The sequence below is a fragment of the Syngnathus acus genome, chromosome 16 (genome assembly GCF_901709675.1).
Source record: "Syngnathus acus chromosome 16, fSynAcu1.2, whole genome shotgun sequence".
Classification (NCBI taxonomy): domain Eukaryota; kingdom Metazoa; phylum Chordata; class Actinopteri; order Syngnathiformes; family Syngnathidae; genus Syngnathus; species Syngnathus acus.
In genome coordinates, this window is record NC_051101.1 from 6,308,496 (window position 1) to 6,333,599 (window position 25,104).

At 40.1% G+C, this 25,104-nt stretch overlaps 3 protein-coding genes across 19 annotated transcripts in view; all 3 read left to right on the forward strand.

Annotated features, from left to right (window-relative positions):
* Window positions 1-10,803, forward strand: part of ubr5 (ubiquitin protein ligase E3 component n-recognin 5) — a 31,038-nt gene extending 20,235 nt beyond the window's left edge. For 11 of the 16 annotated variants that reach the window (XM_037275050.1, XM_037275054.1, XM_037275052.1 and 8 more), the window contains 24 exons: window positions 45-168; window positions 993-1,104; window positions 1,237-1,368; window positions 1,774-2,031; window positions 2,154-2,422; window positions 2,604-2,815; window positions 2,921-3,151; window positions 3,829-3,902; window positions 3,980-4,152; window positions 4,577-4,729; window positions 5,085-5,302; window positions 5,518-5,638; window positions 5,800-6,172; window positions 6,290-6,377; window positions 6,457-6,601; window positions 6,865-6,995; window positions 7,201-7,261; window positions 7,651-7,832; window positions 8,172-8,256; window positions 8,340-8,495; window positions 8,900-9,013; window positions 9,176-9,320; window positions 9,424-9,509; window positions 10,067-10,803. In XM_037275050.1, coding sequence (XP_037130945.1) covers window positions 45-168; window positions 993-1,104; window positions 1,237-1,368; window positions 1,774-2,031; window positions 2,154-2,422; window positions 2,604-2,815; window positions 2,921-3,151; window positions 3,829-3,902; window positions 3,980-4,152; window positions 4,577-4,729; window positions 5,085-5,302; window positions 5,518-5,638; window positions 5,800-6,172; window positions 6,290-6,377; window positions 6,457-6,601; window positions 6,865-6,995; window positions 7,201-7,261; window positions 7,651-7,832; window positions 8,172-8,256; window positions 8,340-8,495; window positions 8,900-9,013; window positions 9,176-9,320; window positions 9,424-9,509; window positions 10,067-10,279 — 3,856 coding nt within the window. In that variant the 3' untranslated portion in view covers window positions 10,280-10,803. The remainder of the gene's footprint in view (window positions 1-44; window positions 169-992; window positions 1,105-1,236; window positions 1,369-1,773; window positions 2,032-2,153; window positions 2,423-2,603; window positions 2,816-2,920; window positions 3,152-3,828; window positions 3,903-3,979; window positions 4,153-4,576; window positions 4,730-5,084; window positions 5,303-5,517; window positions 5,639-5,799; window positions 6,173-6,289; window positions 6,378-6,456; window positions 6,602-6,864; window positions 6,996-7,200; window positions 7,262-7,650; window positions 7,833-8,171; window positions 8,257-8,339; window positions 8,496-8,899; window positions 9,014-9,175; window positions 9,321-9,423; window positions 9,510-10,066) is intronic. The other 5 variants (XM_037275059.1, XM_037275065.1, XM_037275061.1 and 2 more) reach the window with 3 other exon arrangements.
* Window positions 10,804-11,799: 996 nt separating this feature from the next.
* On the forward strand, window positions 11,800-18,673 carry LOC119135890 (protein LYRIC-like). 2 transcript variants are annotated; one of them, XM_037273868.1, is made up of 13 exons: window positions 11,801-12,535; window positions 12,725-12,847; window positions 13,724-13,799; window positions 14,195-14,377; window positions 14,720-14,770; window positions 14,881-15,024; window positions 15,512-15,583; window positions 15,660-15,728; window positions 15,810-15,943; window positions 16,674-16,787; window positions 17,125-17,259; window positions 17,688-17,811; window positions 17,902-18,673. In XM_037273868.1, exons 1-13 carry the CDS (start codon window positions 12,203-12,205, stop codon window positions 17,964-17,966), a joined length of 1,623 nt encoding a protein of 540 aa, XP_037129763.1. In that variant the 5' UTR covers window positions 11,801-12,202; the 3' UTR covers window positions 17,967-18,673. The 2 variants fall into 2 exon arrangements, with proteins under 2 accessions (XP_037129764.1, XP_037129763.1); XM_037273869.1 differs by lacking the exon at window positions 14,881-15,024 and having other exon boundaries at window positions 11,800-12,535.
* A 760-nt stretch (window positions 18,674-19,433) lies between these two features.
* LOC119135997 (lysosomal-associated transmembrane protein 4B-like) lies at window positions 19,434-24,753 on the forward strand. The gene is made up of 7 exons (XM_037274056.1): window positions 19,434-19,679; window positions 20,265-20,376; window positions 21,549-21,622; window positions 21,874-21,996; window positions 22,081-22,179; window positions 22,766-22,861; window positions 23,805-24,753. The coding sequence occupies exons 1-7, from the start codon at window positions 19,581-19,583 to the stop codon at window positions 23,886-23,888; spliced, it is 687 nt and encodes a 228-aa protein (XP_037129951.1). The 5' UTR covers window positions 19,434-19,580; the 3' UTR covers window positions 23,889-24,753.
* Window positions 24,754-25,104: the final 351 nt, after the last annotated feature.

Here is a 25,104-nt window from a genome sequence, read left to right on the forward strand (position 1 = left end):
ATAAAAATATCTAAATCTTTTTTTTCCCCCTCCCATTTTCCCAGCTCTAGCCAGACTACTGCTTCTTATATTATTAGGAACCCCCAACCACGGCATAGCAGCCAGTCTCAGCCTGTCAGAGGCAGGGATGAGGAACAGGATGACATCGTTTCTGCAGATGTGGAAGAGGTGAGAGTTTGAAATCATTAAGGCGAAGGTTAACAGAGCATGCATTTTTTTCTGTCTCCTTAAGGACTGAAACTGTTTGAATTCTTTACTTTGAATCATGTCTCAAGAGGTTTTTTTCCTGTCTTAGATTAAATAGTTTTCCAAAATTTAAGCATACAATATGGTACATGTTTGTTCCTTGTCTAAAATGGTTAATACCGTGTCCTACTTGAAGCCCCCTTTGGATGTTGGTCCTGCCAGAGCAGGCATTGGCTCTTAAAAATCATATCATTCGATAAGTTATCGTTCAACCTGCTCCATTGCGCTTTCTTCTGTTGATTTATTTATTTTTTCTTTTAAAGACTCGTGGGCACTCAATCTGGACTTAAGTCAAACTTCAACACAAAACTTATTGTCTTCGTATGGCACTCTTAGATTTCACTGACAAGGTGAATACCAAATTTTATTGGGTGACTAATTTTAATATCTCAGTTTTTTAGTAAAAGATTATCCGAAGCTTACATAAAGTGCACTATGAGCATGCATTGGAAACCAAACCAAAGCAAATCAAAATTAGAGAAGAGCTAAACTCTTGTACAATTTCTTTGTAATTTAAGCAAAGAGTAAAGGCTATACAATATTTCTCTGAAATCATTGGTAAGAACCGCAACAATATGCTCTAGTCAAGAAAATCAATTTCCCAGATCAAGTAGTGCTGATCTATCAACACATGAAAGCAAGTTCTTTGCTGTCTGAATTTTTCATTTTAAACTTATTCAATTCTACAGTATATGTATGAATAGTAATTTGGAACATCCTGTACTTATGTTGTTCTCATCACTCAGGTTGAAGTTGTTGAAGGAGTAGCAGGTGAAGAAGACCATCATGATGATCAAGAAGAACAAGGAGAGGAAAATGCAGAGGCAGAAGGGCAACATGATGAGCATGATGAAGATGGTGCGACATAGATTTTTGGGAAGGGTTTTTTTTTTCTCAAGGTTTTCTTTTTTTTTTTTTTGGGCAGTTGTAGCTATAACCATGTCCTAAACGGAGGTTAAGTTGTTTCCTGTCTGTGCTTATCATTCTCAGGTAGTGACATGGAGCTTGATCTTCTCGCGGCGGCTGAAACGGAGAGCGACAGTGAAAGTAATCATAGCAATCAGGATAATGCTAGTGGCCGTAGGAGTGTTGTCACAGCAGCCACAGCTGGCTCTGAAGCAGGTTGGGTTTCATTTATGTTTGTATGACCTAAATAGCCCATTTACATAGTCCATGGTCTTTCCCTGTTTGTTTTATAAGTTCCCAAATTGTGTAGCACTATTTTTTTAATTTCTACAATATTTGATACTAATATTTCTCATGCTGAACTTGAGAGCAAAGTCATTAAAGCTATCATACAGAAAATCCCATCACAGGAAATATGTCATCACACAAAAGGCACTTTTTAAAATTAAAGCTGATCAACAGTGTACTGTTTAGATTTTTATCATTGTAATATCAAGTGGGCCTTGCAAGTGATGTGACAAACATGCATCCCTGCCTGAAAAATTACTGAAATGAAAATACAGTGCAGAATAATACTCAAACCACTAACTTCATCTGTTTATTTTTTTTTTTATTTGAAAGGTGCCAGCAGTGTCCCTGCCTTCTTTTCAGAGGATGACTCCCAGTCCAATGACTCCAGTGACTCAGACAGCAGCAGTAGTCAGAGCGACGATGTTGACCAAGAGACATTTCTATTTGATGAGCCTCTGGAAAGGACAACTAATGCATCCCATGCCAACAGTGCAGCTCAGGCTCCTCGATCCATGCAGTGGGCTGTTAGAAATACCCCCAGCCAAAGGGCAACTGGGAGTGCCGCACCCAGCTCCTCCACATCAGCTGGTCAGTGAATGATGTTGGCTTTTATTTCTTTGCATGAATACATTCTTCAGTGGTTGTTTTAGTTAAGTGTGTGTAGCAGCTGACGCATCCTGTATGTTAATATGGACACCTCTTGTTAACAGCGAGCTCCACTGGACTCATATATATCGACCCAACCAACTTGCGTCGCTCAAGTGCAATCAGCTCCAGCGCTGCTGCAGCAGCGGCAGCTCTGGAGGCCAGCAACACCAGCAGCTATCTGACATCTGCTAGCAGCCTCGCCCGGGCCTACAGCATTGTCATTAGGCAGATCTCAGATCTAATGAGTTTGATTCCAAAGTACAACCATCTTGTCTACTCGCAGTATCCTGCCTCTGTGAAGCTATCCTATCAGGATGCGGTCAACCTGCAGGTGAGCTATAGCAATTCCACCAATTGTTACATTTCTAAATGTATATACCGTTTCTACTTGTGAAATTTCCTTTTTCGCGGGTGCTTCTGGAACGCATCTCCAGCCAAAAATGAGGGATCACTGTACATTCTTTATTAGACTCCCTTACATTAAACAAGACAAATGTTCTCTGTCTTGAAAGAACTACGTTGAGGAAAAGTTGATTCCCACCTGGAATTGGATGGTGTCCATCATGGATTCCACTGAGGCACAGTTGAGATATGGCTCAGCTTTGTCATCTGCTGGAGACCCGGGTCACCCCAGTCACCCGCTCCATGCCTCTCAACATTCCGCTAGGCGGGAACGCATGACTGCTCGAGAGGAAGCCAACCTCCGCACGCTTGAGGGCCGCAGGTAAAAATCCATGAATGCAAAGCCATCAGTCGCAGTTAACCTTGCGGTGATTTTTGAGCAATTGGTTGTAGTTTAGTAAGGATGTTCTCGCTCATTCTGTTTCAGGAGAGCAGCCACTCTGTTGACAGCTCGCCAGGGCATGTCTGCACGTGGCGACTTCTTGAACTATGCCCTGTCACTCATGCGCTCCCACAATGATGAGCACTCGGATGTTCTTCCTGTGCTGGATGTCTGCTCGCTGAAACACGTGGCATATGTTTTCCAGGCGCTTATCTACTGGATTAAGGCCATGAACCAGCAGACCACTCTAGAGACCCCACAGATTGATAGAAAGAGGTAACCCCTGAGTACACATTAATTTGCTTTTGAAATTTAATGGTAAATGGACTGCACTTATATAGTGCTTTTATGTACACCACATGGTGCCCAAAGCTCTTTACAATGCGGCTCTCACACACACACACACACACACACACACACACACACACACACACACACACACACACACACACACACACACACACACACACACACATTTCTGAATTAAAGTTTCGTAATTGTCAGCATCTAAGTTTAGTTGCAACATGCTAAATTATTTAGACCATTACCAGAACAAATCTCTGATTTCCTACTTTTCGCTCTGTTTACATTTTATCAATACTACTCAAAAACATTGACAGATTTTGCTGAAGACAAGGCCTCCTCAGTTTTTTTGTCAGTTTTTACTCAATACCTATAGGTCTTGAATGGAGGACTGCAGTTTAGCCTGTTAAAATGTACACCCTAGAATGGGAATCCCTTTTTAAATGCAGAACAAGACAACTTGGTCGCCTGACTTTCTCAATCCTTGTGATGCAGCATTTAATGAGCTACAGAACCAAAAGGACATAATATAGTACTATCTGTTTTGTCTGTGCCTGAGATCTGTTCTCCTGTTTCAATGTCTTCCTCTTTTGTTTTAAAATTGTACCTCACTTCAACACATTGTTGTTCAAATTCATGTCTTTATACAGGAATCGAGAGATTTTAGAATTGGGTTTGGACAATGAGGACTCTGAACATGAAAATGATGAGGACACCAATCAAAGTGAGACACATCAATTTGCCCATTTTCAGAAACCGTGTATGTTTTTGTGGCCTAACAATGAGTTTGTCTTGCTCCAGGTTCAAATTTACAGGACAAGGATGAAGAAGCTGTTCCTGCTGAGACCGGTCAGAATCATCCTTTCTTCCGTCGCTCGGATTCAATGACCTTCTTGGGATGTATCCCACCTAACCCATTCGACGTTCCCTTGGCTGAGGCTATTCCATTGGCAGACCAACCTCACCTCTTGCAGGCAAGAATTAGTGCTTAGTCATTGTGCAGGTAACATCCATTATTCGTTATTAGTAAAGACAACCCCTGAAATCCCAGCCGCGGGGCACCCTCCTCAAAAGCCCTGCACACACTGTCTGCAAATAATGCGAATAATACCACAATTCTCCATATCATTGGTTACCATACAAGCATTTGCATCGCCGCTCCGCTCCAAAGAAGACAAAATGGAAGTAGTAGTCCTCATGGCAACTGTTGTATCGCTAGTTTAGCATGCAGCAATCTAGGTTTTCAAAGGAGCTCATGATGTTTTAAGTCACAATTTTACATTAATCATTCCCTGTCTGTATTGGTGAATAAATGAATCTCAGATGAGAGTATCATATCTGGTGTTTTTAATTTGTAGCACTTGCAAGATAAGTCTTCCTTATACTTATCCTTTTCAGCCTAATGCAAGGAAGGAGGATCTGTTCGGGCGACCCTCTCAAGGCTTGTACTCCTCCTCCTCTTCTATGGTAACCAAAGGTCTGGCTGACGCAAACGTGGACAGAAACTGTCTGGAGGTAAACTTGGGCACCTCTCTACCCTCCCCCTCTCAGGTATAACCACCCCCTTCACATGGAAAAACAGGTGGGCAGCTGTGTTCTAATATTCAGGGATGAGAATTTTCCACACCTGAATTTTTCAACCCAAAATTGACCATTCTCAAGAAACATGATTGTCGATTCGTCTATCGCCATTGAATTTAGCGATGCTAAAATGCTCGTCAAATGTTCTAAATTTGAGGACCTTCTTTATGATGGCGATATTGTATGTTCTGTTGCCCAGTCATTCAAATTGATATTAGAACACTAGCTTTTGCTTGCTTTTTTCCCCATTTACATATTACCATTCTTTCACCAACACACTGCCATCCCAGAACACAAGACTACATTAAATTCCACTAACCCACAGGTCCTGCCCACTAAGATGTCTTACTCAGCCAACCTGAAGAATGTGATGAGTATGGAGACTGCTCAGCCGACTTCTGAGAACCAGTCACTTCCAGACCAGGAGCTGGAAGCCTCAAAAGGTGGCCCTTCACCCCACGACCTTGCTGCTCAGCTGAAGAGCTGCCTGCTTGCTGAGATCGGCCTCACTGAAAGTGATGGGCCGCCTCTTCCGTCATTCAGGTAGTATTCCCCTTGTTTTCATGCCAATGTAATGCAGTGGATGTAAAATATTCATACCTGACATGACATGCTGCAGTTAAAAAAACACATCATGTCTGTTAACTGCAAGCAATATTTAGTCATGAGCATAATTTCAGTTATTGACTTTGGTATCTTTTAATGTAGTCAGAATATGACTAAACAGTGACACTCGCTATTTGCCTTACTGTGTGCAGACCTCATTGTAGCTTCATGGGGATGATGATTTCACATGACATGTTGCTTGGACGCTGGCGTCTGTCACTGGAACTGTTTGGTCGTGTCTTCATGGAGGATGTTGGGGCTGAGCCTGGATCGGTACTTATTACGTTGTTTTTATTTTTTATTCAAATGATCAAAGTTTTATTACCTGTCAGTTCATTGAAACCTTTAGTGATGCCTTAAAATAACTGCAGTGTATTGATATATATATATTTTAGGGCGTAATTATATTTAATGACTTTTATTTTTAATTTTAGATTCTCACTGAGCTCGGTGGCTTTGAGGTAAAGGAGTCAAAGTTCCGCCGAGAGATGGAGAAGCTAAGGAACCTGCAGTCCCGAGACTTGGCGTTGGAAGTTGATCGGGATCGAGACCAGTTAATACAACAGACCATGCGTCAGTTGAACACTCACTTTGGCAGGAGGTGCACAACCACACCAATGGCTGTACACCGAGTAAAGGTCACGTTCAAAGATGAGCCGGGCGAGGGCAGTGGCGTAGCCCGTAGCTTCTACACAGCTATCGCGCTGGCACTCCTCTCCAATGACAAGCTGCCCAATTTGGACTGCGTGCAAAGTGTCAGCAAGGGCATGCAGGCCAGCAGTACGTGTCATCACGATTACAATTCAAGTATGAAATTACAAAGAAACTATACTGTATTTTGGAACTTGAGTTCATTCTTGCATACTGAGCAGTTAGAGATTTCAAATGAACTCAAAAGTGAACTTTTTTTTCTCGTTTTTTTAGATCTAATGCAGCGTCTAAGAAACAGAGATCGGGAAAGAGAGAGGAGAAGTGGAGGTCTACGAGCGGGCTCCAGGAGAGACCGGGACAGGTGATCTCTTAACTACGTGGCCACAAGTATGTCATTAAAGCCACGCGGCATGTATGTTACATGTGTTTGTATGTTACAGAGACTCTAGGAGACAACTATCCATAGACACCAGGCCGTTCAGACCATCATCAGAGGGCAACCCAAATGATGAGCCTGACCCACTGCCTGCCCATAGACAAGCTTTAGGAGAAAGACTTTACCCACGTGTTCATGCAATGCAACCGGTAGGTAACAAGAAACCTTGTCAATTACCAGTTAATTTTACTTGGAATACATCAAAATTACTTTTTACACATTGACCATAAAATAATCCTGAAAACTTATTCTTACAAAATCTATCAAAGTGTGGGCGTCTTTGTTTACGTCTGTCAACGTTACCTATTTTTACAACTGCAGCCAGGGGGCGCAATATGGCGCCATAGATGAGATTTTTGGCCTATCTGGTGCCCGTCTGCACCAAATTAGTTGACTTGTTGCTTGTCTACAGGCCTTTGCCAGTAAAATCACAGGCATGTTGCTGGAATTGTCCCCTGCACAACTTCTGCTGCTGCTGGCCAGTGAGGATTCTCTCAGAGCCAGAGTAGAAGAGGCTATGGAGCTGCTCATTGCACATGGAAGGTTAGAATATATTAACCTCTTACACAATACATTCATAAAAACTCTGTAACCAATGCTTAATTTTTACAACAGTAGACCATATTCTTCTGGTTTTATTGTAAAACTATCAATTCCTCTTCATGACTGATACCCAAGTTCAATTAAATATCAGTCTTAGAGCACAACACTATCCAATGGGACTAACTATGAACTCTGTCTTACCCAGGGAAAATGGTGCTGACAGTATATTGGACCTGGGACTTTTGGAGGCTCCAGAGAAAGCACAGGTAAAGGTCTTATCCTTTATGTTCCATAACATAGAGGAACTCATGTCAATAATGTTCTTTACAACAATATGTTCAATGCACCCCTACTAGTCTAAACATGGCCTTCTGATGACTATTGTGTTTGTGGAATATGAATTAACAAGAAAAATCCACCTATTTTGCCACTTGCTGTTGACTTAAAATGACATCAGAGTTTCTCAGGGCTCATGTAGTGCCCGATTACGGCGCTGCTGTTTTCTGTGTTTGGTCATCAAATGACCTAAGTAACTGTGGATGTCATTTTGGGTTGACAGGAAGTAGCAAATTGCCAACCTAGAATCGCTTGACTGTTTTCCTTCACACAGCCCCTGCTGTGCCATTAACCTATTTTTCTCTTGGGTTTTGTATAGCAACAGGATAACCGAAAGCGCCATGGTTCAACACGTAGTGTGGTGGACATGGAGCTTGATGACCCAGAAGATGGGGATGACAACGCTCCACTCTTTACCAGCCGGGGAAAACGAGGCTTCTACTCGCCTCGGCCTGGAAAGAACACAGAGGCCAGACTCAACTGTTTTCGTAACATCGGCAGGTAATGAACATCAGTGGACCATCACATATTTGTGGTTTGGCATTTGTGAATTCCCCTATTTGTAGACTTTTTTTGTATCCTGTTTTTTTTTTGTTTTTGTTTTTTTTGCTCTGTTTTGTTTTTCTTACTTTTTTAAATAAATCACAAATTCTCAATGTAAAATGTGCACAGTTCATATAGTAGGTACTGTAGAATAAGTGGTTCGGAAGATGACTGAATGAACTTTAAACAATTAATTTTCTATCCGCGGTTTGGTTTAGTCCCCGTCTCAGATTCCTGTTGGTCTTCACCGTCAAATTCTTCAGGATTGTCTTTTTAATGTGATTATTTTCATTCTAGGATACTGGGATTGTGTCTCCTCCAAAATGAACTCTGTCCAATAACGTTGAATAGACATGTAATCAAGGTCTTGCTTGGGCGAAAGGTAGGCAAAAACCCTCTTATCAAATACAATTTGTGACATGAAATTGATTGTACTAACAATAGGTACGCTGTCATTCACTGCAGGTGAACTGGCACGATTTTGCATTCTTTGACCCGGTAATGTACGAGAGTCTGAGGCAGCTGATCCGCCATTCACTAGCAGGTGAAGCGGAAGCCGTTTTTGCTGCGATGGATTTGGCCTTTGCCATTGACCTTTGCAAAGAGGAAGGGACCGGACAGGTAATGACACCATTAGTATTCTTTCGCCAAAGAAAAACTTCATCCTAGGTGGTCACACCCACGTAATTTCCAAGTTGAATCACCACCGATATATGCACAGCCCTAGTTAAAACCCACAAACAATTATTTAGAAATTCGCAGTACAGCAGGATTCACTGTACTTCCAAGTACTGTATCCACATTGAGCTGTGATTGTTGCAACATATTTAAATTGTAATTTTTTCGACACCATATGGCCCCACATTCACCAATTCACGCACAGACAGTTGGAATGAGCACCATTACACAGCCAGTGCAAGTTAATGAAAGCCCCACAATGCTTCTAGGTAACTGTGGATAAGACACTTGTTAAATCTTAGTATTTTTAGACCTGATTTAACTTGACTGTGTTCCACCTGATCTAGGTGGAGCTTCTCTCTGGTGGGGTCAACATGCCAGTAACTCCCCTCAATGTGTACGAATATGTGCGGAAGTACGCAGAGCACAGAATGTTGGTTGTGGCTGAACAGCCGCTCCATGTGAGTCCTTTTCCTTGGTTGTGAATATACCATCAAAACATCAACACAATAAGTGTTCGTCCAAACTTTGAAGGTTTATTGTCATTATGTAAAGTAGTGCTGTGGAAAGATTGTCATGTTAATGGACACATATATTCATGTTCTTTATCACATCGATCCAAGGCGATGAGGAAGGGTTTGCTGGATGTACTTCCGAAGAACGCCCTGGAAGATCTGACTGCTGAGGACTTTCGTTTGCTTGTCAATGGTTGCGGAGAGGTCAACGTGCAAATGCTCATTAGCTTCACCTCCTTCAATGACGAGTCTGGTATGTCTGGATCTTGCATCTGTCAGTCATCTTTGTTAACTTGGAATACAGTTCCTGCATGTGTACACTGAAAATACCAAACAAAGACTTGTTTTATCAACAGGGGAGAATGCAGACAAACTACTGCAGTTTAAGCGGTGGTTCTGGTCAATAGTGGAGAAGATGAGCATGACAGAGAGGCAAGATTTGGTAAGATGTGATTCATAAATCTCCACACATGATCGGGCCTAATGGCACAATAGTTTGGAATAAGTAATGCTGAATGAATGGGTGTTACCCCATTTTTCGGAACGTTATGCGCACCGCGCAACGTTGTTTCAGCATCAACGAATGAGTCTATTTTAATACATTTTCATTAGTGCTGTGCACAAATGGGTGGTAATACAGCCATTCGTGCGAGTGGCTGTAGCAAGTAAAAGATCAAATTTTAATTTGCTGACTCGGATCAGATGATGTGGGATCACCAGAATTGACGTTTTGTTTACAAGGTAATCTTTAATACGTTTTCAAAAAATGGAACATCTGATTTTAAAAATGCTAAAGGCAATGTATAGATTTAATTTGTAGATAAAGCGCGATTGAAGTGTTCTCCAGTTCCAATTAGGGGTTTTTTTTAACTTTTTTTTTTAAAAACTTTTTTACGTATCCCCCTCAACAGCAAATTAAAAGATTTCAAGTGTGCCTTACGGTAGAAAAAATGTGGCGCATTCTTGAATGGCTAGACTCAATCATTTTCTGGTTATCAGGTATACTTCTGGACCTCCAGTCCATCCTTGCCAGCCAGTGAAGAGGGCTTTCAGCCAATGCCCTCCATTACCATTCGGCCTCCAGACGACCAGCACCTCCCCACAGCCAATACCTGCATCTCGCGCCTCTATGTGCCACTCTATTCTTCAAAACAGATACTCAAACAGAAGCTCCTGTTAGCCATTAAGACCAAGAACTTTGGTTTTGTGTAGTTATACAAAAAAAGAGTTACAAAAAAAAGTAAAACATGTTTACTGTTGTGTAATATTTACTTAGCTCCATTTTGTAGATTTATTTTTTGTCTATACAATTTTATTAAAATTCGACATACTGTCGCTATCTCCCCAGAAAATATTTGTGTTGTGAACACAAACTGTTAATTTTTTTTTTCCCAATTTTTATTGTTTTTTTCTTTGTGTTAAAATTAAATGAAAAAGATGTATACAGTCCAGAACATTCCTGCATTGGCACTGTAAAATGTAAAGCCCGCAGCTCTACTCTATTAGCCAAAACGTTTGCTTCCCAGGAATTTAGTCTGACAGAAAGCTGTCTGCCGAAACCCAGCCAAAGATAACGGCAGTAGAGGTATTTAAAAAAAAAAAAAAAAGAGACACTGTGATAATAATTTTCCTTCCCAAGAAAAGTGCTATCACTGATAGTTCACTGCTGCCTTTGTTTGTTTTTTCTTGTACAGGGGGAGTAGGGAATTTCAAAATAAACTTGGATGCAAAACGTTTGACATTCTTTTTTTCATGCAGCAAGCATTCAAGGCAACATGTCTGTGACCGCGGTGTCTCGACATATAGAATAGAATAGATCTTTATTTGTCATTGTCACATGTACAACGAAATTTAAAAAGTGCCAATCGATCCGCGCATGTGATAAAAAATAAATAGAATAAAAAGATATCAAAAAAACAAGCTAAAAACCCACAGAAGAACATACACAGACATAATCATTTACGTTTAGCTGCATTCAATGTGACTACCGCTGTAGGGTAAAAACTGTTGTTGGTTTGACAAGCTATGATAAGCTTGATTCACTACAACCATGGTAACGACAAACACGCCTGGATCCAGTTTTTCTTGATAAACTAACTGTTTTTCAGTCTGACAACAGGTACACTTCAATGGGCAACTCAAGTCATATTTTCTTTAAAGTGATATGCAGTAGCCTAAACAGCAATTGCATTAAAACTGCTCTTGTGGAATATAAATTCTGTGGCAAATCCACCTGTTTTTATCCAGCCCACGGAGTTTCCATTTTTTTCATTTATTGTCAACTATAAATGACAGTTGCTCAGGGAACAATCATGTCGCAGTGTTTTGTTGATTGTGATGATTTTTAAATTGATCATTTAAAAAAAAAAAAAGAAATAGAACCCACATGAAGACTGACCATTGTTTTATGAAAAAAGAACATTGACCAAGTTTCAATCCCATATCATCGAATTATGTGACTACAATGAACTTTAAATTTAACGTGGTATCAAATGTAACCTTTCTGTCCCTCAAATGCTGTTTTGTGAATGCAACAAAATCGTGTTTCAAATGAGATTCACAACATTTTAATTTATTTTCATTATGACATTTAATTTTAGTTCAACATTCTGTCTCAGTAAGAAAGAGTCCGTTTTATTCCGTTTCGGTTCACGTCAGATCTTGGAAACGTGTAATGGAGTATGACGTTTTCTGTGTATACTCTTTGTACGACATTGGGATTTTCTAACTTCCGGTGTAAATTGAACGCACCACATATTTGAGAGGGTATCGTTTCTCCTCCTCCTCCAGTCGACTCGAAGCCATATGAGGTGAATGTGGCTTGCTCGTGGTCACTGCAGACACATTGAGAGCAGAGCTTTACAATTGTATCCGCTTTATTACGGCCTACGAAGCGCATATCGGGGTTGAAAAGATTTGTCGATTCAGCTAGGCTAACTGGTTAGCTATCTAGCTAGCTTGGCTACCTGTCTAGTCGTTAGACTGATGTAGTTAGTGGACGGAGGTGATGTGTTTAATGTTTTCCATCATGTCAAAGTCGTCTCGCTGCTATTTTTAGCCAGCACCGCAGGCTCGGTCAGCTCATAAGGGCGGCTTTTAGTTGTGAATCGTTGGGAAGCTTTCTTAGCAACACACATGATTGAACAGTGGAGGGACGCGGCCTCTCAGCAGGCCGAGCAGCTTGTATCTCGTGTGAATGAATTGCTGTCCAAAGGCCAAGAGTTTTTGCGAGAACAGCTCGGTGTGGATTTGGCGATCAAGCCCGAACTCATTCCGCCATGGGTGATACTCGTTGCGGCGTGCACCGGCTTCGTGCTAGTGCTTGTAATATGGGCCTCGATGTGCCAGGCTCTCTTCAAGAAACGGCCTACGATCACCGTTGTGGAGGACAACGTCGAGGTTAAACGAAGTGCCAGTAAATCAGTCAAATCAGAGGAGCCGAAGAAGAAGAAGAAAAGGACGGAAAAGGCACGTAAATAGACCCGCTCTTCCCATTTGAATGACAATGGTACTCTCACCAGAATTAGCTGCTAAGCTAACATTCCGAACCAGAATTCAGTCGGATCCACCCAATGGTCCTATGAAATAAAAAACACTGCATTCATTTTATTTTGCATTTGGCGAAACGTTTTGTGTCGTTCTTAATTTTGTCTTCAGAAAGCTCAGCCAAACGGGAGAGCTGTCACTGAGGAGGTACAGGAAGAAGCGGCCATAGTTGAAGATAAAGTGCCACATCAACAACCACCTCCTTCACAAACCAAGAATGGAAAAGCTGATGAGGTAATTATCCGACCCAACCCACATACGTTGTCTCAAACCGCTAGTTTGATTCCCGTTTCAATATAGTTGTGAGCCACATTACACTCAAAAGGTTTTCAAATGGACGGATTGATGGATTACAAAGATGATTAGTTGTACTCCGTCAAAAGTAATCAACAACACTATCTCTGAAAAGTGTTTCTATTTTCAACATGACCTGCGAAGGGCAAAATGTCCCCTATATTTCTCAATATGAAACTGCACTACTTCATCAAATCTACAATGTTGTGCAACATGCCTAACCGTTGGTTAATGTCAGTGATCTAGTTCTTCTACAAAATGGAAAATTGCAATCATTGATGAAGCATTAACATGACAATCGATAATGGTAAGACCTGAAAAATAAAAAATGTGTGCCGTAAACTTTAGTGTAAAGTAGTCAATGTCTTGAGCTTGCATGTATGCATTTTATTGATTCTGTGAAAAGGAAAGTGTCTGGTGTGAAATGTGTGCGTCACCCTTCAGTGAGGTAACCACAGCAGCTGCGCGTGTTGGGTTTCAGTGTTAACTGTAACCTGCAGATGCTGCAAACACTCACCCTGTCGGCTTAGGTCAAAGCAATTCTATCCATACTACCTCCATGATAGCATGAAGTAGCAACCTGTCAAATAGGTGTTAGATATCAGTGTATGGACTAGTGTAGATGTACTTACAACTTGGGAATTATTAAAAGGGGTCTTACCCTGTGAATATAGTTTCACTTATAAATAGACTTGAGTGTGCGTCTTTCGTTGCTTGCTGATGAAATCTTCTGCTGCAGCTCAATGTGTTGTCGATCTTTTCCCGACAAAATTGCTCTAGTTCTTCTGGTAATTATGGCGATTTCTCATCTTCTAGACAAAGAAGTCCAAAAAGAAAGCCAAACAGCCAGTGAAGGAGACGGTGACTGCCGTTGGAAAGGAGCCGGAGGAAGGTTAAATGTCATTTATACTTTTTTTTTTTAATATTGATTGCGTTCAGACAACAAGAAGTTTCACCAGATGATAATGTGAATGTCTAACATGTTTTCAACCTAATGTTATGTAAGATGGAGCACTCATCATCAATTACTTTATCTTGTGTTTATTCTTCAGATTTTAGTTATCAGTGTTGTAGAGCTGCTCAGTGAAATACTTTGTGAAGGCAGATTTGTTTCAAAGGAGGTTTCTTATGTCTGTATTTCATGTGAAGAAATTGACAATAAAGCAGACTTTGACTTTGACTTATGGTGTATAGGCAGGTGCATTTTCAGTGGAGGATTGTCTCTTTCATCATACTTCCTTATGGACTACTCTCTAAAAAAATGTTTGCAACTAATTCCACATTCAGGGACCTGGGAGACAAAAGTCAGCAACAAGGAAAAACGTGAACAACGCAAGAAGGACAAAAATTCCAGTGATGGCTCCGCCAGTCCTGGTGGTGGTGGTGGTGGCAGCACCCCTGTGAGCGTTACTCCAGAACAGCGTAAGGCTCCAGCAGCCACTGCACCTGCCAACCAGAAGAAGAAAAAAGGTTTGGATTTTCATGAAAGTTGCACTTCTTTCATAGAGTTCATGGCCCAAGGTTTGAACATCACAGTGGTCAACGGACAAACCTTCCACACTTTGCTAATCTATGTCTTTTGCAAATGTCAGTCTCCACTAGGATTGGGTGGTATTTGAATGACTCTGGTTCTAAACGATTCTCGATACTGATCCTCTTTGGGGGCTGGGTCAAAAATGTTTGGATGGTTTAAATTAGGGCTGTCCCATCTGGTTGACAGACAGATGAGCATTGACTGAATGTTGTCTTTATTAGATATGGAAGTGTACCTTATATTTTTTTTCACTTAACTCGATTTTTTTTTCCTGTCAGGGGAGTCATCGAAAGTCACAGCAGAGAAGGTTAATGCTGCCGTATCTCATGGTAATTATCAGTGCAATGGATGTTAACACTGGTATCTTATTCAAGCTTGTAACTTTATTGCGTGTTTCTATATTCTTGCCCTCGACCACACCTTTCATTGTTGGTATCAGTCAACAAGTGTGAGGCACCAACAGTAGCAGCAGGTGTGGGTGACAGTCAAGGGGTCAAGGTTCCTCATACTGTTGCTCCAAAGAATCAAGGCCCTCGGACTGCCACAAAAGACCCAGCGCCACTGTGGAAGAGTGACATTGATGGTAAAATGGAGAAACATTATTTATTTTAATAATTAAAACATCCACAGTACAGCTAGCAATGTGACAAGTGGCGGCCATCTTGGTGAAATTTTCCAAAAAGGATAGAATGAGCACTTCACATGTCTCTTAAGATCCTCCATAACAGATACATTTATGAAAAAAAAACTGTTTGACTGAAGTACGTGACTGTGTTCAAATTATGCTATTGAAGTCGTGTTTCCTTTGAGCAAGTGAAATATCACGGTAATTTGGACACCTTGGAAATTTGGCTTGTATGATCTTATTTGTGGATATTTTTAGCTGATTTTTGCCAGCTTTTGAAAAAAATCAGGTAATTCAAGTTTTGAAATGGTTAGCCTCACATTCGAGGAAGCAATACAAACAAAGCAGTGATAATTTGCCCAATTTACCATTTGGATAATAGGTAATGGCTTCAGCCATTTATCAGCATTCATATGTAAAATGCACTGTTGTCCCCCCCCCTTAGATTCATGGACTGTGATTGACCGTGTTCCAGCTGATCTAGGTTCCTTTACTAAACTGGGTGTTGGCACTGCTGGTAAGTGAAGTGCATTTGCACTGTTTCTTCCCATTGGAGGGAAAACCATGAGATACATGGGGTGTCATGTGTTCAGATCCGCTGCTGGGAGATAACGCCCCATGGCTCAGTCAGCCCAAAGCAGATGATGAGTGGTCCGGATTCAGTAAGAATTGTCAATATTATTCTGATATCCACCTTTTCGCCACAGTTAAGCATGCACTCACTTACCCATATTTCGATTCAGATGGTGGATCAGCAGATACCAGCTCCGACTGGAATGCGCCCGCTGAAGTTTGGGGTAACTATGAGGCGCCGACCCCTGTTCATGAACAGCCTCCAAGTGAGCCCGCTAAATCAAATCTACAGAGTGGAGCTGCTGTAAGTAAGACCGAGCAGAGCCCTAGAAACGTTTGAAACAAAACCTATTCTAGATGCTTCCTGAGGGTGTTGGACCCCAGGTAGCTGTCCTCCTTTTCTGCCTGGAAGCTCCTAATACCTCAATACATAAAAGCATCTTAATTCAAGAAGTGAATCAAAATGTCGAGCTTTTTGGATATAACAATGCTTGCTTTTGGAAAAAAAAACAAGTGGTTTTCTTTTTAATCAACATCCTGAATGTATTTAGGAATTACATACTATATTATTATGGCGTCATTAGAATCCAAACTTAAATAGTATTCTTTAACTTGACCAGCAGATGGCGCAATTATATTGGTCTTTTGTTTTGTTTTTTCTTTTCTCTATGTGCAGCTGTTCTGCTCCGTTAACAGTACAATCATAAAAATATGATTATTTTTAAAACAAATATGTGTACTGATGGATTTGCATGGGGATGTCTTTCCTGCTTAACTCAGTTATGTCAATTAGTGACTCGGGGTGGGAAGAGGTCAGATTTGGGACAACCAGTTCTGTCCATCCATTTAGTTGATTCCAGGTTCTAAAATACTTGGTTACTAATGTTATGCCTGCAATCTTCAGTTCCCACAGAATTTCCTTTAAAAATATTTCTGTGTCATCAGTTTGCTTTTAATATGTAATACATGTACACTTCATGTCTGCTGGTTTTGAGTGAAGCCTCATCAAATGTACTGGTGCATGTTTTTTACAGGAGGAGGAGGATGATGAAAAGGAAAATGGAGAGGCAGCTTCTGATGGAGCTACTAAAAATAAAAAGAAGCGGAAGAAAAAGAAAAAGGCAGCTGAGGAGGGAGAACAAGGCCAGGTAACTGCTAGTCTAGTGCTAATGTTTTGGGCAAATGAATCGTAATTGCACCTAAGTGTGTGTGTGTGTGTGTGTGTATTTTTTTAATTTATAGTGTGGTTAAGTTGTTCTCCAACTCTGACATGTTAAAATGTTACTTTCAAAATAATGCCTCTACATTAAAAGGCAGTTGGAGGCTTTCATTTTTTCAAAATGAAACATCTTGGAAATCTCCAGCATCACTAAAGAGAATGTTTGACTTTTGTCGTATTCAGGGGTGGACATGTAATTTCAGTTTATCATATTTTCAACACAAGCTTGCTAAACACACTAATTCTAACTGCCTGCCCCTGCTTAGCATGAAGTTCCAGAGACGAAGGTAGAAGTTACATCCCTACTGAAAGATGAAAAGGAAAAAGAAAAGGAGAAGAAGAAGAAGAAACCGAAGCAGCAGCAGCCGCCTGCTCAGGAGCATTTTGCTGCTGCTGTCGAGGTTGGTGGCACTGAGATTTTGGGTCATATCACGTGACGCAAAGTATACACAACTGCCATGTTTTGTCTAGTTGAAGAAGTCAACTTTGTAATGTATTTAGTTTTCCCATAATGTTATGTAGGATGGGCATCATTAAGATTTGAGCAATACTCCGCTTTATATTGCTTATCAATCTGGTGCTTTAACTGTGCTTTATCAGTACCTTTTTAATGTAAATTAAATCGTCTTACAACTACAACATTATGGTAAAATAATATCAATATTATCAGGAAAAAAAAGTTTCAACAAATCATCACTCCAATGTTAAACATAGTCATTTAGTACAAAAGTAAAATTGAAAAATGACAAATGTATGAATTTTAGTGCTAATTAGAAAGGTAAAAGGTGCAAAATAACTTTCAAGTATTCGAAATGGATTTGCATCGTAGGTGAAATTGGAGAGACCAGTGAAAGGCAGCACATCTCAGAAACCTCTTGCCACACAAGTGCCGCTGAAGCAACCTGAGAGACATACCACTGCTCACTTAAACCTTCCTGCTCCAGCACAACAGCGTGAGTACAATGACCTGACCACTTTGCATTTACCCCTAAAGGGTAATAATGCCCAAACTGTGTTTTCTTTTTGTTTGTTTTTTTTAATAGAAAAACCAGAGGAAAGTCAGGCCGCCAAGGTGTCAAAGAAGAAGAAGGCAAGAAGGGACACATGAGTCGACTTTGCAGTCAACCATATGCAAACGACTTGACATCCTGATTATGCAACAACTTTTAAAGAAAAGAACTCTGACCTACAGTCAACTAAATGGACTTATCTTAAATCATGACTTAAAAAACGAGAACGTTTTACACTGTCGTTTAGGTCATGGAAAAGTGACCCTAGAAGCAGCTTAATCTAATGTCATGCTTTGTGAATTAATTTTTAAACATGCTTTTGATACGGTCTTGTAATTCTTTTGATTGAACTAAGTGAAGGAGCTAGTCATTAGAAATGTAGATGTAAAGAAATTGTCGTGGTGACTTTTGAGGTTACTCAGCATGACATGCTGAACCGGCCTTTTGTTTTGTCAGCTGTACAGTGAGCATCATTGAGTGAAGAAGCTCAGATGTTAATTTGAACAGTTTGGCTCAGCGGTGCTTGAACATGTCTATTCTGTACTTTTCATGGTCTGTGGGATTCCAGCAGACTCTGTCCATCCGGTTTATTAAGTAACTTGTCTGTTGTGCTGAGACTTCCGATCTTTTGCGGTTTTTACGCCATATGCTTTGTTACCGCAGTTATGTTGGACCCACTGATTGAAGATGCGCCATGTCTTCAACCTGTTTCTGACTTTCCAGCTGTAGTCAAGTCTCAAGATTCTTTTGTAAGAAAAAAAAATGTAATAAAAGTAAAGCGGAAGCCATATGTTAAAAGACCAAAGTTACTGCGCACTGTTATTTTTAACCCCCCATTTCTGTTATTGGTGAACTGGCTTTGCATGTTAGGCCTGCCTTTTTTAAGATAGCAAGTGTTACGGACTACTCAAAGACATTACTTAATATCAAAGAAAAGCCAAGTAAATAAATAGTTTCTAAACAATTTCATAAGTAAACGATCCAAACCTCCAGAATCATCTAAGAAGGTAATTACTCTCTGAAGTGTGTAACTGGTTGAAATCAAGCTTTGGTGATAAATGGCAATGAATCTTTGATCACTGTAGAGTAATTTTGTCCCACCGTTTTGATTCCAGTTTAAGGGCATACCAGAGGATCAATTGGATTTATAGCTAACTCGAGTACGTGAGTTGAAGTCACACTGATAACCTGGCTTCATTTCGTAACGCACCCTGTGTTGAGATGAATCGTTTTTCATTGGCGAGATGCACACTTCAATCAATCTTTTTCTTTTAGGTATATAAAATCAGCATCTAGAATATGATTCTCTGCATTTACCGGAGTTATTTTTGTGCAATATTTTGCTTGATGGTATGAAAATAAAGTGATAAAATATGCAAATGTAAAAGTAAATTAAAAAGGGTGAGGTAAATAATGGTTGAAAGTATATATATATCTCTCTCCATCTCTCAAATTTAAAAATTAAATGTGGCCCTTGTTCACAAAAGTGCGGGTTCCTCTGTGAATTAAAATGTCATGCTTCAGCAAAATGTTTTATTTTGAAAACCGGAAGTTGCATTAAGCATGTCCCGGTTTTTATACGCTGGCGCTCTGCAGGTAATCTGCTCACAGAGCTAAATAAGAAGCAGGGGGCAGAGGTTGTTTGTCATTCCTCGGTGTAGACTGTGAAGGCACGCCCCGAGGGAGCGCCGACATCATTTTCAAAGGTTGACATGATGACAACATCCCCGTGGGACTTGTGGTACTCTACAAGCTGCTGTCTATGCTGTCATGTCCGCACTGGAACCATCATCTTGGGGGTCTGGTACATGGTGAGCACCGCAATCCGCTATTATCTGCAAGCTGTACTACTGTATCTACAAACCCAGAGAGGACCATAAAATTTATTATAATCATGAAATTCATTCCGAATACAATCTCATGATTTCAAATTCCCATGCTTAATATGCTTGATGTTACTCCTGTTAAAGGCAGATCAAATATTTGAATGAATGTATTGGCTTTGAAATAAATGACAAGTTGTGACTAGATGCAATTTCATATGTTCATAAAATATGACAGACTTTCCATAGTGTGGTTGTAAAAGACAGGGTAAACAATCGCACACGTGGAAAAATATTGTGACCCTCCTAATGAATAAATTAACTGCGGTCCTCCTCATGTAGCTTTTGTTACAGGGTGCCTATTGAATTTTCCATGTATGAGTCATCTGCTGAAAAGCTGTGCTTGGCCAGACGAAAGCCCTAAACCTCATTAACTCCATTTCTAAATTTTTACGTCAGTATTATGCACACACTGGAAACTTCATTACATTCGCACAAAAGACCTCCGTCAAAATTGGAAGTGACTGAGTTATTCCTCGTGTCTTATCTGCCCATATGCTGTGTGTCCCTAAGCTCATCAACGCTGTGGTGTTACTCATCCTGCTCACAGCGCTCAGTGATCCTGAGCAGTACCACCTGACCAGTGCTGAGTTGGCTAATGACTTGGATGTCATGGATGATGCCAGTAAGTTACGTTTGTCCCATCAGTTTCACAGAGAGTCTAAATGGAACCTCTCCACAGATGTCCAGAGAATTTTGAATAGCAAGCACAAGGCACAGCATTCATTGATAAGGTGCTGAGCATTCAAAAAGCCTCCTCCTGTTGGAGCAGGTGTCCACTCAAACCAGTTTGACAGGTGGGACGCAGTGAGAGCCACTGTTAGCCTTTGGACTGCGGTGTCCTACTTTTGAGGGATTAAGCTGCCTGATGATAGTTTTCTGCCATGTCAGTGCTTTTGGACTTTTGACCTTCAATCAAAACAGCGCACTGTTGTACAGCAATAAGTAAGAATGAAAGCTTTGAAGGAATGGAAAGTGGCTGGCGTGTCATCTATTATTGATTGTATAACCGGATCCTTCTATGACATTGATCAGTGTGTTTTGCATTCAGGATGAAGAACGTTATACCTGGTTAATAAGAGCTAACTAAATGTTTGATGAAGTAAGGCAAAAGAAATACAGCACCAGGACCTTAGGAATGTTACAGACAAAATAGAAAAGGTACATTTAAGTTTAGAATATTCCCAGGGAATAATTGTTATAATTGTAATAATTGATATCCAAAGGCCCTAAGGATTAAGAATTAATGGCCACTTTATACACCTAGTTTATCGTCTTGCTGAAGTGAGTCCATTTGAGAGGGCGGCATGTCTCATGCAAGTGGACAACTTGACACCCTGGCCCATCTACTGCTGGACCAATAGAGGCCCAAGGATTTTGTTTCCATAATGACTAGAATAGGCGGGGAAAAAAATAGGTGAGCAAGGTCTTTTACTTGGGAGAGCAGGGTGTGGGAGCCCACAAAGACAATAGAAGCATTTGAATTCTTGAAGGTAGCGCTTCATCAATGTCACTGCGTGATATTTTATAAACACAAATCGCATCATGCCGACAGCTTCATCAAGCAGTCAAATATGAGCATAGCAGAAACTGACGTGCTAATGCTAATCTGTGTGTTCAATAAAAGCCAGTGCAGCTCTGCTTACCTTATGGCTTTGATATCATAGCAGCGTTTCTGTATGACAGTTTGTCTGTGTGATAATGCTTGTGCGATTAATATTGTCCACTTTTTACTACGACACATTTTGCATCTTTGTTTTGCAAATACAAAAACGTTGCCTTGTTTTTCTGCTTCAGACATGTGCATTGCCTCGGCCATCTCTCTGCTGATGATACTCATATGTGGGATGGCAACGTATGGGGCATACAAGGTAAAATGCACGTTTTCCCATTTATTTCCCTTACCCTGAACATTTTAATACTTGGGCATGTGCACTCTTGCAATGTAGTTGGGTTTATTTGATCACTCAGTGTGATTTGATTTTGTATATTCAGGGAAATCCAACATATTATACACCTCTATATATTTTCCCTGCAACACAACTTAAGATGTGTTTGGCATTTTAGGTCTTAACAGCTTGTACAAATTGATCCTCAATCTCCTACCAAATCTTCTTTTCAGTTGTGTGCTGCCTGGATCATCCCGTTTTTTTGCTACCAGATCTTTGACTTTGCACTCAACACCTTAGTTGCTGTGAGCATCGTGGTTTATCCAAATACCATCCAGGATTACCTGCAGCAATTGGTAAGTGTACTGAGTGGCAACGTAATAGTGTGTCATCTATACATACATGTTTCTGAGCTGCATACTTTGCTCTTTCCTCTTCAGCCTGACAATTTCCCTTACAAAGAAGAGGTTGCTGCCCTCAGTAATGTGTGCTTGGTTGTCATTGTGTTGATATTCCTCAGCTGTATTCTGGCCTTTAAGGTATGTTGTTTTCATTTAAGTGCATTCTTTTTTCTAGCACAACTTTCGAAGTAAAGTCGGTTGAAAGTCAGTTGCTGATCTGTGAGGCGAAAAAGGGATATTTCTGCTGTACAATGTATCCAAAAAATATTGTCATGTGCAATATGCGTGTGTCACAAAGATCCATGAATCCTTCCATCTGTTTTCTGACCCGCTTATTCTCATGAGAGTCACGAGTATGCTGGAGCATATCCCAGCCGACTTTGGACGGAAGGCTGAGTACATGAGCCTGAACTGGTCGTCAGCCAATTGCAGGCCACGCATAGACGCTCTCACTTGATGTTGTGTACTGCACAAGATCATTTAGATGTGCACACACTACGACACAACATGACCTAAATATTTTTTTGTGGCACCAGAAATTATATATATATTATATACATTATTATTATATATATTATTATAATATTCTATTATATATTATACAATATATATTATTTAATTCACATCATTCACCTTCTCCTCTATTATGAATGAACCAAAAAGGATGTTGGTTTTATTGTATTGTCACTGCTGTCATACTTTTTTTTTTTTTTGCTTCCTCCAGGCTTATCTGATCGCCTGCGTGTGGAACTGCTACAGATATGTGTGCAGCCGCGGCACTGCGGAAATCCTGCTTTATGTCACAACTAATGACACAACTGTAAGTCACACGATTCCAAATAGTCCACAGGATAATGCAGTATAGTTTTAGGCCACTTCAAACTACAACCACAATAACAAACATGCTGGGGAATTGATATTTTTTTGATTAAAAATATGAATTACAATATTTCAGAATTGATACAGCTTTAGTACTGATTCTCATTAGATTGTGCCACTGACCGATTGTAATTTATTCCAATTGCTATGCACAATAATTCATGTGTGTTTTATTTGGGGATGAGCAATCTGTAAAAGACCACATTTTTACAAATTGTGCATATTTTTGTGTGTGAGGCTGATCTTAATTTTCCAGGAGGTACCAGTCTTTCAAATGCTGTGCTCTTGATCGTGTTTGCCTTTTCTGTGGATCTGTGTGTTGAATCAGCCAAGTGGGAATAAAGCTAAGACTGACAATGATTGTTATCGGTGCAACTAATCACAGTTGCAGGCTATCAAAGCGTATTGATTATTGAATGTGTGTTTCCTCCTTATGAGATTAGAGCGGTTTAGCTTGGCAATCAAAGACTGCAGTGAGTGAACCCTCAGTGACTCACTGTTTAAAATGTGGGCTCTGCAGGTCCAATATATTATTATATTATATAGCTTTAAATGCATGTTGAGTCACAAAGAAAAGCTTACATTACATCATTTTGCAGCATTGTTTTGAGTTGAAATCCCTCGTTCCACGATTATAAAAAACAGATCTATTGATTTAGCTAATCAGAGCGTCGCTATTGTTTTGTCAGCTGCTAATAGACTTTAACAGTAAAGCCACAGCAGATGACAGTGAATAATTTTCTGCAAAAAAAAACTGTGGTGAACTCCAGTACTTCTTGTTTCAGTCCTCTTCTTTCAAATTTATGCTTTCTCAAATAAGTGTTAAGGGAGCAGTAGAGCAGTCCCTCTTATTTAAAACTATGTGTCCTTCATTTTGGCTATAGGTCCTGCTTCCTCCATATGATGACTGCATCAGTGTTCCTGGCAAACATGGTGCCCCTCTGTCCTCGCCTCCTATGACAGCATGAGAACATGGCCAGGATCCCTCTGACTGGAGCCTGATGTCAATACGATCCATTTGTGCACCACACTGCCTCTCCGGTGTCCCTTATGCTCATGTTGTTTGTGTCATGAACAAGGTCATCCCGCACACGTATAGTGTAAAATGTACACGCACACCACATACTACCACCAGCGTTACCAAGCCCCTACTTATGTATCTCATTCGTCCTATATACCCTAATTCAGTGCATTCGAGGAATTCCTGAAATATTTTATGCATTCGACTTTAATAATACCATTAAGAACGCAACTGAAAGTTTAGTAGTTGAGAGATTATATATATATTTTTATTAATGCTGCATATGCCGTTTGTGTATTCTGTGACTTTTATATTTGAGCGATCAATGCCCAGAGTAAAGAGTGAGTACGGGGTTAACATGTGATTCTTGTTGGTTGCATCTCTGCTCATGAACTGGCTGGGATGCCTTTGCTGTCTTTGTACTGTCGATTTTTCTCCGATGGGCTTAAAATATCACATTGGCAAAAACACGTTTTGAGAGTGTGTCCTAATGTAATCGTGTGCAAAGTTTTTGTCTCGCTGTTGATGAGAAAAAAAAAACAAATTTGGATGATATAATGGTAGTTTTGATTGAGTGGAAATCCATTTGCAGAGTCTTATCAATTTAGATTTGGAAATGATGTTACACAAGCAAAATGATTATGGACCTCAGCAGTGTTTTTTCTTTCAATCAAGACAGGGTTGTGTTATGTGGAAACACAGTTTTGTTTTGGGATAAGTGTTCTCCAGAACGCAAATGCTATGCTGGGATGTGCAATCAAAGACACAAATTGTTGTTTTCTTGTGCATTAAACTCAAATTCAAATTACAAATGCTTGTGTTTTATAGTTAGTTACAATGTGAAAATCATAATATACTATCAATCATTCATGACAAGGAAATTTTCTCTGTATTCTTTGTCTGTAAATGACATGTGCCCTTGGAAACAATTTGTAAAATATTACAATTTACGCAAAGCGCTAATTGTTTATCATCATATTGGTTGGAATTATGATTATGACTACGTTTTTCCCAAAACAGATGCTCAACTGTGGGTAATATATTTTGCCGAAATAGCCTTTAGAACATTCATAGATGTTTCTGTTTGGACTTTTGGACCAGATACACTTTTCCACATGGATACCAATTTTATTTTTTAAAAATGTTACAATTATTTCCCATTT

Bases quoted from the DNA above. Each gene is read 5' to 3' on its own strand.
- LOC119135997 (XM_037274056.1), top strand. From the start codon at position 19,581: ATGATGACAACATCCCCGTGGGACTTGTGGTACTCTACAAGCTGCTGT. The intron at 20,377-21,548 runs GTAAGTTACGTT...TTTCTGCTTCAG, and splicing joins GGATGTCATGGATGATGCCA to ACATGTGCATTGCCTCGGCC. The intron at 21,997-22,080 runs GTAAGTGTACTG...TTTCCTCTTCAG, and splicing joins AGGATTACCTGCAGCAATTG to CCTGACAATTTCCCTTACAA.
- LOC119135890 (XM_037273868.1), top strand. From the start codon at position 12,203: ATGATTGAACAGTGGAGGGACGCGGCCTCTCAGCAGGCCGAGCAGCTT. The intron at 12,848-13,723 runs GTAATTATCCGA...CTCATCTTCTAG, and splicing joins AGAATGGAAAAGCTGATGAG to ACAAAGAAGTCCAAAAAGAA. The intron at 15,584-15,659 runs GTAAGTGAAGTG...TCATGTGTTCAG, and splicing joins ACTGGGTGTTGGCACTGCTG to ATCCGCTGCTGGGAGATAAC.